Source organism: Argiope bruennichi, chromosome 6 (assembly GCF_947563725.1).
Source record: "Argiope bruennichi chromosome 6, qqArgBrue1.1, whole genome shotgun sequence".
Classification (NCBI taxonomy): domain Eukaryota; kingdom Metazoa; phylum Arthropoda; class Arachnida; order Araneae; family Araneidae; genus Argiope; species Argiope bruennichi.
The window spans coordinates 50,996,124-51,008,778 of record NC_079156.1 but is presented as its reverse complement, the minus strand read 5'-3'; the positions used below and the strand labels follow the sequence as shown (position 1 = coordinate 51,008,778).

Below are 12,655 nucleotides of genomic sequence, written 5' to 3'. Positions count from 1 at the left end.
TCTGTTGTTTAAACGTTTTCATATTATTATAAACTTTCTGTTTACTGACTGTTCTTTTTCTGATAATGAACAGTGATAAATCATTTTTTATTGTTATTAAATGAAATTTTCTTTTGGCCTTTTTGTCAATTTATTAAAGAATTTCTAGAAGTAAAACCTAGATATCTGACTCCCAGGACTTTGATAACTTTTCTTAATGCGTATGCATATTATTGCATTGATGCATCATATTTATTTATTTATTTTTGGAAAATGCTTAAAAAGATATTACTTGACTTCTGAAATTATTCTTTTTGTGTAAATATTTCTGGTCTTTCTTATATCAAGTGATAAAGGAATTTCATTGTGATTGAAAAAATTCGCAGATTTAATCAATGATTTTTTATAATTAATTCTTTCAACTGTAGCTTAATTTATTTAAAATAAATATTCTTAAATAATTGCAAAAGTGACAAAAAACGTGTATTGTCCTTATAAAAATAATATCTTCTGTTAAATTTTCTGTTTAATAAAAGAGTGTTTAATGCTAATTTTATTAATTTTCAAAAATTTTGTTTGTGCATAAACTATTTTTTGGATTATATGAATTTAGTATGTAGTAATGTAAAAATGAAATTTTTCTTGGTTGTTCTAATACTAGACAAATTTCATAATATATTCAAATTCTAAATGTCTTAGATTTTTTTTTTATTTTGTGTTCATTAATATTAATATGAAGTATATTAACATCAAAACTGATTCATATCTATATGTTTGTTACGAATACTAATTCTTATTACGAGTCAAAATAAATTGAAATTTATAATTTGCTATTATTTAGTAAAAACGTAATACTAAAATTTAAAAACGGTGTATGTAGAAAAAAATGAAAATTGCTATAGATTTCTTAAACAGGATTTCATGTGGGTAAAAGACTAATTTTTAAAACTGATTGAAAGATGGATCCAACCGGGACATCATTCAATCATGGATTCTATTATTAGAGTGGTTATCCGAAATTATCAAATGATATTGCACACGATGGTATTTAACTTCATAGCCAAATAAAGTATCCATCAAAATTCAGATTATTAACGTAGATTGCATTATAGAGTGGAATTCTAAAATTAGCAGATGGATATGCACGAAATGGTATTTAAGCAAAATACTCTTCAAAATTCATATTGGTATATTAGAATTTGCTTCAACCAATTTCACTTTATTTTCAGAAGAACATGGTGAGGAATCGTCACCAAAGACGACCTGTACTCTTTCTGAAGAAGTGAAAAAGAAAATGGACACTTGTCCATATGTTCTGGACATTGATCTTGACTTCTTTTCCACTAGAAACCCTTTCTATTCTATTTTTAATGAAAAGCAGTTTGATATACTACGTAAACTGTACCACTACGAGCATCCTTCAGATCTCACTGATGAGGTAAGTTATTTATACGAATATTGTTTATTTTTTTATTTATAAATTGCAATCTTTGATTTTACTGATAATGATGTTTTTTAAGTAAAAGGATATCTTTTATTATCATCAAAACAAACTTATTGGTTCAATGCTTAAGTTTTTGCGTTTATTCCAAATTCCATGCTGTTCATTGAAATAACGCGTGACTATTGGATGAACAGAGAGTCAGAAACAAGCCCGCTTTGGAGGGGGGCGGGAACATAATGACACTAAAACTTTCATATTTTTATTTAACTTTTCGAAGCAAAATTTGTCGGGGGTGGGAGGGGCTCAAAGAAACAACTTTTTTCATTCCTCTAGGGAATCTATTTTTATTGGCTATGCCAAGTCCTTTGTCAATTAATACGAAGAATTTATCCAATAACAGCAGATTAGAAACAAAATATATAAATTAATTTCATAAACTGCAAATAAAAAGAAAGTTAAGGGATGGGTATATTTCAATGTACTTGCTGTTCAAAATGTGAAATGCATCATTAAAAAAAATGGAACTTTTTTATGGCACTAAATACTATAATCCTAAGTTTTTCCAATATATATAAGATTACTTTAAAAAATGCTTTTTGAAATTGTATTTTATTCCTTCGATGAATGGAAGCATAAATGTATAGAAGTGGGAAAAGCGTAAATATATAATATAGATATCTTTATTCATATCTCCAGGATTTAAAATTTTGAATCGTGTGTGTTTATTAAACAATTTCCGAGCACTTCAATTCTATAAAAATGCAAAAAAGGATAAAAATAATTGTGTCTCTGTGTGTCTTTTGTTGCAAAATATGATATATGTAGTAAATATATTTCGGCTTAAAGAAAACCCTACATTAAAGAAATTAAGATTCAATTCCATAACTAACTTAATATTAATCTCTTTAAAGATTTTGGTACGTTTTATTTTTCTTTTTTCTTTAAATTCATACTATTCTCAGTGAAGAATAAATTAAAATCTGTTGGATAAAAGGAAAAATAAATTTTATTTTCTTAATCTTACTAAATTGTTTAAGATATAAAAATTTTTTTAAAAAATTTAATAAAATAATAAAAAATTGCATTACACTATCATCTAAGAAATGAATCCCTGTGAGGTTACAAATAATACGTCCATATAAAAGACGATGATTTTGAATCAAAATCCTTTTATTGGTTGCTGTAATTCATTAAAATAGTCAACTTTATCTTTAAAGTACAGTATTCTTTCTTACGGTATTCATGTGAAGATAATTCAGTATCTAAATTTGAAATTTTTTGATAATTATTCAAAAAAATTCATAGGAGTTTGAAAGAAATTCTTTTGTAAATATAAAACTGAATATCTTGTACTTCTTATTCAATTTATTTAATTATTTCGTGAGCACTGCTTATTTAAAACAGGTGCTGAAAATAAGTAAAACTGACATGATTATAATTGAATAAAGTTAATTTGCATTTTAGATATAAATTTTAATATTTTTTGTAAAATTTGATAAAATTAAATGATGTTTTAATGAAGGTAATTTAATAACAACAGACATAATACTTTTTTTTTGTTTTTGTCAATAATTAAAAGAAATACAACAATTGCATAGTCATAATTTTTATTTCGATTTATACAATTCAGTAATACACCTCACCTGTAAATCACAGTAATAGGAATCATCATAATATAGCATTTCTTTATTAGAATGATATTCTTATGTGTTCTGCACAAACACTCTAGCTATAAAGATAATATAGAAAAAAATAAATAACTGTTTAGCACAATTTCATTTCTTTTTCAAAAATAGACATAAATAGATTTAGATTAACAAAAGTGGATTACGGTTAAGTGATTTATAATGAGTTTATGTTATTTATAATTTCACTCCTATCAAAATAAAGTGATAAATGATAAGTTTAAATTTAATTCTTTGGAATAAAATGTTTTTATTCTTTATTTACAATCAAAACAAAACATCATTTCTTGAGGAATGTTATACTGAAGTCATTATATCGAAAACTGTCAACAAATTGAAATAAATTTATATTTATCTTTTATTTATAACAAAAAATGTCATGTAAGGAGTGAAGTTATTTTATGTTGGGATGATTTATATTATATTGGGAATTACTAGAGACTCAGATTTATTTTATATGATTACTGAAAAAAATATCTATTTATTAATATGACACATATGTTGTTGGAACCATTTATTAAAGAAAATAGGAAGTCCCATAAGAAAAATATAATTTAACTTTTTCCAGACAATGCTACTAAATAATAACATTGCAGAAAATGCTTTTAATAATTCATAGATGATATCAATTAGTTTCATAATATTCTTACAAGCCCTTTGATGGGAACATAGTCGGGATACATAATTAATTAATTATATATCCAATGAAAATTTATATTAATTAAGAAATACCAAGTACAAAATTTTAATTAATTATTAATGTGAGCAAAATTATTCAACATTAATATAGTGAGTAGCTTTGAAAAATACGAATTGACTAAATGCATATAGTATTATAAAATAACATTTTTCTCCAACCGAAACATTTTATAAAATTAGCATTAATACTTAAAAATAAACTTGTTGTAAAATAATAAAACATATTAATGCTAAGTCAACATCGGGAAATTTGTGATCCTCCAGCTGAGAATCTCGTAATTTAGTCCAATTTCATCTGCATCCAATGATTTCTGCGAGATAATGCCTACTACAATAAACTCTAACTGACATAGCTTTATATCACCTATTGTAATGTTACATATAAACCCGCATAATTATATAAACTGCATGAAAGTGGATTCATTTGCGTGTACTACGTCTAAATAGTGGTTTAAAAATACCTGTCCAACCTTCAAAGTAAAGTTAATGGCTATTTAGATGCAAAAAATAATTAATATAAATTATTTTATAATGCCATAACCTAAGAAATAGTATAAAATAAATGAGATGCGATTTCCATAATCCTTGACATTATTTGATGGTATCAGTTTTCAAAATCTAGGGTAACCTTTAAATATAAAAATCTTTGACCACCGAAATTGAATTTCTGTATAGATCCAACTATTCGCATAAATTATTATAATTTTTTCTGGATAATTTCTGGAAAAATCTTCCCACAAGTCAATCAATCCTTCCAAAACAATCAAATGAAAATCGAACCCTTAAAATATACAAAATTCCTCAATTATAGAAAATCTAAATTTATTTTTTTTACAAATTAAGGATTTCCATTCATACACAACTACATTGACTCGCCGAGGAAATTGTTGGAAAAAAATCTTCCTACAAGCCATCCTTGCTCAAACAATCAAATTAGAATAAAGGCCTTCTCCAATATACAAAATTGTTCAAACCTTGAAAACTAAATCTCTTTTGGCACTTATTAAATTTTGCATCCATACGCAACTCCAATAAATATCTAATGAAACAGCTCGAAAAATCTTCTTACAAGCCAGTTTTCCTAAAACAATCAAATTAGAATTCAGGCTTTCTCCAATATACAAAATTGTTCAAACCTTGAAAACTAAATCTCTTTTTTGCACATATTAAATTTTGCATCCATACGCAACTACAATGAATCTCTAATGAAATAGCTCGAAAAATCTTCTTACAAGCCAGTTTCCCTAAAAGAAACAAATTAGAATCCAGGCCTTTTCCAATATACAAAATTGTTCAAACCTTGAAAACTAAATTTCTTTTTTGCACATATTAAATTTTGCATCCATACGCAACTACAATGAATCTCTAATGAAATAGCTCGAAAAATCTTCTTACAAGCCAGTTTCCCTAAAAGAAACAAATTAGAATCCAGGCCTTTTCCAATATACAAAATTATTCAAACCTTGAAAACTAAATCTCTTTTTTGCACATATTAAATTTTGCCTTCATACGCAACTCCAATGAATATCTAATGAAATAGCTGGAAAAATCTTCTTACAAGCCAGTTTTCCTAAAACAAACAAATCAAAATCCAGCCACAATATAAAATTTCTCGGTCATCGAGAAAACTAAAGTCAGTTTCTAAACTGATTAAAAGTTTATATTCGTGCAGAACTCCATTTAATACCCAAAGAAATATTCTTACAAGCCAGTTCTTCCAAAACAAGCAAATTAAAATCCTTTCTCTCTGACGATTTTACGAGAATATCAATGCATAAAAATTCTTAACCATCCAATACTGAAGTTTTCTACAATCAACCATTCGCATAATTGCATTTAACTTACAGTGAAATCGCTGGAGAAATTTTCCTGTAATCAAATTAAAATCCAGCCTCACCCCCACATATAAAATTCGTCAACCATCGAAAACTAAGCACATATTAAAGTTTTATCCGTACACAACTCCATTGAATCTCCAACGAAATCTCCCTACAAGCCAGCCATTCCAAAACAAGCAAATTAAAACCCTGCCTTTTTGACAATTCCAATTCATTTACACCCGAACAAGAAATTCATTTAACGAGAAAAGAGAGCGAGAGCGTCGTGCAATTTAAGGCGATGCGAAAAGTTCCTCATTTTTATGCCGAAACAAATAGAATACTTGATGGATGTTGTTCTCTTGCTTCGAAATTAGCCCAGGGGGTGTCGTTTTCGCTCCTTACAGATAGCTTCCAGTTAATTAACTGCAGATCGCTTGAAAAGTACTCGCAGTTAACAGCAGCCTTAAATGAATTGTCCGATAGCATTCCTTCATAATAAATAAGGCTCTCCTGTTCTCCTCGAAGTGTGGTCCGGAACGAAAGAGAGGTCCATTGTTTTAAGACTTCCGTTTGGCTGCTATGTATTGGTATCGAAAGGAAGAGGGGGGATTTTCAAGTATCCTGCCTGTGCAAAAATCGTTTCATGTATTTGTAGCATATAATTAAAATGGAATAGATGATATATAACTAAATTGTGTCCGAGAATTCTTGGACACATTGTTATTATTATGTAAAGACATTACATAACCCACATTACAAAATTATGTAAAAAAAATAATTTGGATTAATTACTTTTTTTAATGCTTCTTATTACTAATATGGTTCTTGAAGTTTTATTTCTCAGAATCCGATAGATGGCGCTATGTATGTTCTGATGATGATTTTATGAGAAAATTTCATTCAATAATCATATCATGCAATTTTCAAAACTAAATTCTTCAGATTTTTTCAGGCGGGTTTATAAAAGACTACATGTATCAGATGCAGTTTCTTACAGGGTTTAAAACAGCATGTTACAGCTGCTATTCAGTCTATAATTCCTCAAATGCTTGCAAATGTATAGCGTGAAATTGAGTATCATTGCTCATACTATGCGCAATCAAAGAATTTTATACTGAGATTTATTACCTTTGTCTATTCTAGTATAAGTAATTTAAAGAAATTTTGTTTCTATACCTTGCAATTTTTGTTTTATATAATTCCGTAATCTTTGCTAGAATTCTTGGACACTCTATAAGACTGGCATATAATATATCAATGGTTTTATATGAAATAATGGGGGGGGGGATCATATAAAATGCTCTACATGGTAATCCGCTGGATTTCGAGTAATCAAATTTGGTGCTTAGTAACTAATAGTTTGGTAGTAATAGATTTTAATTAGATTTTTAGCTAAAAATCATTCGAAATTTTTAGTTTTCCTCGAAATATTATTGAAAGCTTTTATCTCTATAACTATAAATGTGTGTTAAATTTTGGATTAAATCCGTCAAATTGTTGGCTATCTATCGGTACTGGTGTTGATTAAATTGATGTCAAATTGTTGACTGACTAACATGATACCATTTATAAGTTATACCAACAACAAATTGCATTATGTGACATGCATGATGCAAAAATCATTCTAAATACTCTACAGAGCAGACTAGTGGAGCTAAAGTTAACAAATTTAGTATGTAACGTTTAGTAGTAGATCTTTAATTAAAAATCATCAAATTTTTACATCTTTTTTCAATAATTTTGGAGCGTTTTATCGCGAACTTTTGTCTCCAGAAATGTAAATCTGTACTAAATTTTGGATAGAATCCATCGAATGATTGACTGCCAGCCGGTTTGACTATATCCGTCATATAAACGTGATATCCGAAAAAACACCATAAGACAGCTAAATGAAACTGACTATATAGGCTTAACATTAAAATTTAGACAAAATGCATATTCTATTTACTTCACATTTATTTCCCTGACTTTTAATAGAAAACGAAGCATTTTAATACTATACCAGAAAGTTGTGTGAAAATATATTTACCAAATTTCAGGTTCAAATATATTTGTCTGGTGTAACCCCCATCCCCTAGTTGCTTCCAAACGGGGTGTTAATACGACTAAACTAACTCTAAGAAAACTAAACTAGTCTAATGTAATCCTAAGCAATCTATCTTTTTAAACAATGCACTATACTCTAGCAGATTAATTTTAATAAGGAACTCTTCAACTTCCTAAAATCTTTTCGCTCAAAATATATTAACATCGGTAGCCGAAGTTTGAAAACTCCTATAGCTGGGAATTAGTTTCCAAAAGCCAACTTTATGTTTACTAATTTACATCAAAACGTTCATATACTTTCATTATTAATCCTAAGGACTTTCAGAATAGTGGCGATCGCTATATTTCGGAAGTTATGTTCTTATTGATTGATGGTATTGGTGTGCTACGCTATAGAGTTTATTCAAATTATATAATTAATTAACAGCTTAGTTTAACGGAAAGTTTACCAGCATTTTCAACTTTCTTCGCTGAATTCACGCCGTTTTAAGTTACGATGCTCAAATTAAAACGTTTATTCATTAGCTAAGAATTGTTTATAAATTCAGTCTTTATTCATTATAATTCTCAACTGTTAACATTTTGGTGAAATCACAATTCTTGTTGTTTATACACCAGTCAATATTTGAAATAAAATAAATCGAAAGCAGGAGAATCACCAAATCTCATCGTCTCTAAAGATTTCGAGTGCATTTAATTTTATGTTCCATTTTTCATTGATTTTTTGCAAATTTAAATTTTTTTTAAGATGCATAAAAAATTGAATTGCAGAAAGATTCGATTAATAAGCGTATTTTAGTGTTTATAAATCCCCAAATACCGATTATTTGTTTTTAAAATGAAATCTGGAATAGGTGAAATAAGCAGTTGTCCATAATATCAGTATAATTTATTTACATACAGTAAGCGATCATTTTGATAGTTACTTTAGACATGAATTATATTTGTTGACGTTTCTTTCAAAGGCTTGTAATAATTACTAAGTACTAATTACCAATGCAGTAATTTATTATTGCATTAAATTATTGCAATTATTGCATTAATTAAATGCTGTATGAAGGGCAGAATATGAGTGAGATATATTTGTATAAAGTGAAAAATTACAAAACCCGCCAAATTAAGGGTCTTTTTGGTAAGATAATAAAGAGAAAAGTTTTGGCTTTAATTCACAAACATTCATAGTAAGATTCCCCATAATAATTAATGTAAACGACAACAAACTGTAATAACAAAGCAATTTGATATGGTATATTATAAGTAGATGTAGTGCCTTATTATAGATAGCCCAAATTATCCTTGCACTTCAAGTCAAATATGCTTATATACAATTCTAGCTGCACACTTTTATGAAATTGTCGAATTTTTTACAGGTTTTATTTTTATCTTTAAGCTTTTTTTAAATCAGTATTACAGAAAAAATATACCAACATAAAATCTCATTTTCATTGCCTATAATGTTTTTACATAGATTATAAATGCTTGTTGTAAATCAGAATCAAACAATATTCAGAATTTTACTTGAATTTTCTTAGAAAGAAGATTTGTCCTTAAGGAAATTTGAACTTAAAACACTCCTCGTTAGAGTATTGCATAAACAAGTAAGATTCTACATGGCATTCCATGCAAGTTCGGGTCATCCTAATGAATTTGAGTGCTCTGGGGTAGAATCAATTGGCGCCCCATCAGAAAGGTAACTACGAATTTGGATCAATGAAAATATTCTAATTTAAAAATAATAATATACTTTAATATGTAATCTGATGCATTGCTCTGACACAACAAGCAAGTAATGATTTTGTCACTGGCAATAATATAGATTAATTTCTATGGCATAAATAATTTTGAATTTTCTCCCTGATTGTCTCAGCTAAAATAATTGGGAAATGATATACTGATAATATGTAATCTGATGCATTGCTCTGACACAACAAGCAAGTAATGATTTTGTCACTGGCAATAATATAGATTAAATTCTATGGCATAAATAATTTTGAATTTTCTCCCTGATTGTCTCAGCAAAAATAATTGGGAAATGATATACTGATAATATGTAATCTGATGCATTGCTCTGACACAACAAGCAAGTAATGATTTTGTCACTGGCAATAATATAGATTAATTTCTATGGCATAAATAATTTTGAATTTTCTCCCTGATTGTCTCAGCAAAAATGATTGGGAAATGATATACTGATAATATGTAATCTGATGCATTGTTATGACACAACAAGCAAGTAATGATTTTGTCACTGGCAATAATATAGATTAATTTCTATGGCATAAATAATTTTGAATTTTCTCTCTGATTGTCTCAGCAAAAATGATTGGGAAATGATATACTGATAATATGTAATCTGATGCATTGCTCTGACACAACAAGCAAGTAATGATTTTGTCACTGGCAATAATATAGATTAATTTCTATGGCATAAATAATTTTGAATTTTCTCCCTGATTGTCTCAGCAAAAATGATTGGGAAATGATATACTGATAATATGTAATCTGATGCATTGTTATGACACAACAAGCAAGTAATGATTTTGTCACTGGCAATAATATAGATTAATTTCTATGGCATAAATAATTTTGAATTTTCTCCCTGATTGTCTCAGCAAAAATGATTGGGAAATGATATACTGATAATATGTAATCTGATGCATTGCTCTGACACAACAAGCAAGTAATGATTTTGTCACTGGCAATAATATAGATTAATTTCTATGGCATAAATAATTTTGAATTTTCTCCCTGATTGTCTCAGCAAAAATGATTGGGAAATGATATACTGATAATATGTAATCTGATGCATTGTTATGACACAACAAGAAAGTAATGATTTTGTCACTGGCAATAATATAGATTAATTTCTATGGCATAATTAATTTTGAATTTTCTCCCTGATTGTCTCAGCTAAAATAATTGGGAAATGATATACATGTTTACGAAACCGATCATAAACTTATTTTTATAACATATTTGAAATTATAACTACATACATTTTGATTCGATATTATAATAAACTCAATATAATAAGTTATTTAAGCGTTTGAACGATGGCGCTTCTGGGCCACAACCGATAAATTGGCCCTGATCTCAGAAGGAATGCCTTTTTTTTTCGTTGTATTCTTGTTACGTACGTTGTTATCAAATTTTCTACCGCTGAAATGGCCAGGCATGGATCTTGAAAGTAATTTCAACCGATATAATAGAAATGTTTTAATTTCCTCATTAAAAAATTTCTAGATGGTAAATTAAAATCATGAATACTTCGAATCCTACACCTTTCCTCATATCAAAATCATAACATATATTTATATATCTATCTTCACAACTTTCATCAATTTCAATTTTTAATCCATACCTTATCTTTAACTCGTCAGGTTTTAGACCACTGTTCGTTAATCAATCATCTTTCCCAACGACAATGCCGCAATTAATGGCTCGGAAGAATAATTATGGAAATAGTGAAATAGATAATGAACGACATCTGACTCTATCGATAATGATCAATGTCCGATGATGAACAATGTCTTCTGGGCAATAATTAAATTTACCCGTTCCATACCACAAACGAAGCTGGCAAATACATACTCACTTTCTTCATTTTTCCCAAACGAAGACGGGGAAAGATATTTTCAATTTCAATTCTTTGGTCTTTGCCGTTGCGAGATTTCGTTCCGGAATGAATCAATTTATTTTAATTATCGTTGCATTCATTCGGGGGGTCTGGCCGCGATTTTAATTATATTTTAAAATAAATGAAAGGGAAATAAATCTATCTCGGAAGATTCTTTTCATTTCTGGTGCATTATTCTTGGGCTGCAATGACCGATGTCTTCTTCTCTCGGGGTCTTAATGAAGTCACTTGTGGATCGAGAAAACTGTGAGTGTATTTGAGTTTAGTTTTGATGTCAGATGGCTGCAATAATTAAGATTTCCCTAGAAATCTTGAAGCGTGTTGTTTTGTTTAATTCGAAGGATGAAACTCCTGCTGTGATCCTTCAATGAAAACATGGAGTCAGTTTGGCTCAAGCTTTAAGAGGAGTCCATTTTGAAAGTTTCGGTATTTTTAGCAAACAGAAATTAAAAATGAATAGTTTTCATATATTAATGTTTTTATTTACAGTTTTCTTTATTTTTAATTCTTAATAAATACTTCATTGTTTGCAATCTACAACAGGAGGGGAGCAAGCATTAATTAATTATTAAACGTGACATTTATTGTTTCTACCCCTTTATTAACGAAATACAATTTTTCATATGTTTAACATTCATTTTAAATTATTGCTTTTGCTTATATGTTTGTTACCACCTCAAAATTATACTTATCATAAATATAATTTCTTTCTCGAAATATATATATATATATATATATATATATATATATATATATATATATATATATATATATTTAGCGATGAATATTTGTATTTCGTTTTATATAAAATTACAGTTTTTATCTAATCTTGATAAAATATGGATAAGATCGGATAAGAGAAAGATCACTGTCCACTGTCCTTAATTGAAATATTAGTCAATTAAGAACTAAGCCATTTTTTTATTATCTTTCAGCTATTCCTTCAAAAAATGTTATAACATAAAAATTATTTTTGCAATATTTTAAAACTTAAAAAATTATCATTTTAATGATACCAATTTCATTTCCGTTGAATTTTTTTTTTCCAATTTTAATCATTTTTTATTGTTATGATGAATTCAAAACGAATTCCATTGTTCCAGCAGAGAATTCAACCGCATGCTTTTACAAATGTTAAAATAAAATAAGAAATTGATCTTTTAGACTTGAAGCAGGACTTAAAACTTTTTTTTTTCGTAATATTTACTTTTTTCAATTTTTCCTCACAATAGTTTGCACTGGACTGATTCAAGTAATTCATATTTTCGGTCTTATCAAAGAAAAAAGGGGTAATTTCAAATGAATGTTTTAATATTAACAGTTAAGTGTAAGAAAAGTCAATATT

At 28.1% G+C, this 12,655-nt stretch overlaps 1 protein-coding gene across 1 annotated transcript in view; it reads left to right on the top strand.

Annotated features, from left to right (window-relative positions):
• LOC129972551 (UPF0489 protein C5orf22 homolog) overlaps positions 1-12,655 on the top strand; it is a 714,744-nt gene that overhangs the window by 451,284 nt on the left and 250,805 nt on the right. Inside the window, exon 5 of the mRNA XM_056086730.1 lies at positions 1,209-1,417. Coding sequence (XP_055942705.1) covers positions 1,209-1,417 — 209 coding nt within the window. The remainder of the gene's footprint in view (positions 1-1,208; positions 1,418-12,655) is intronic.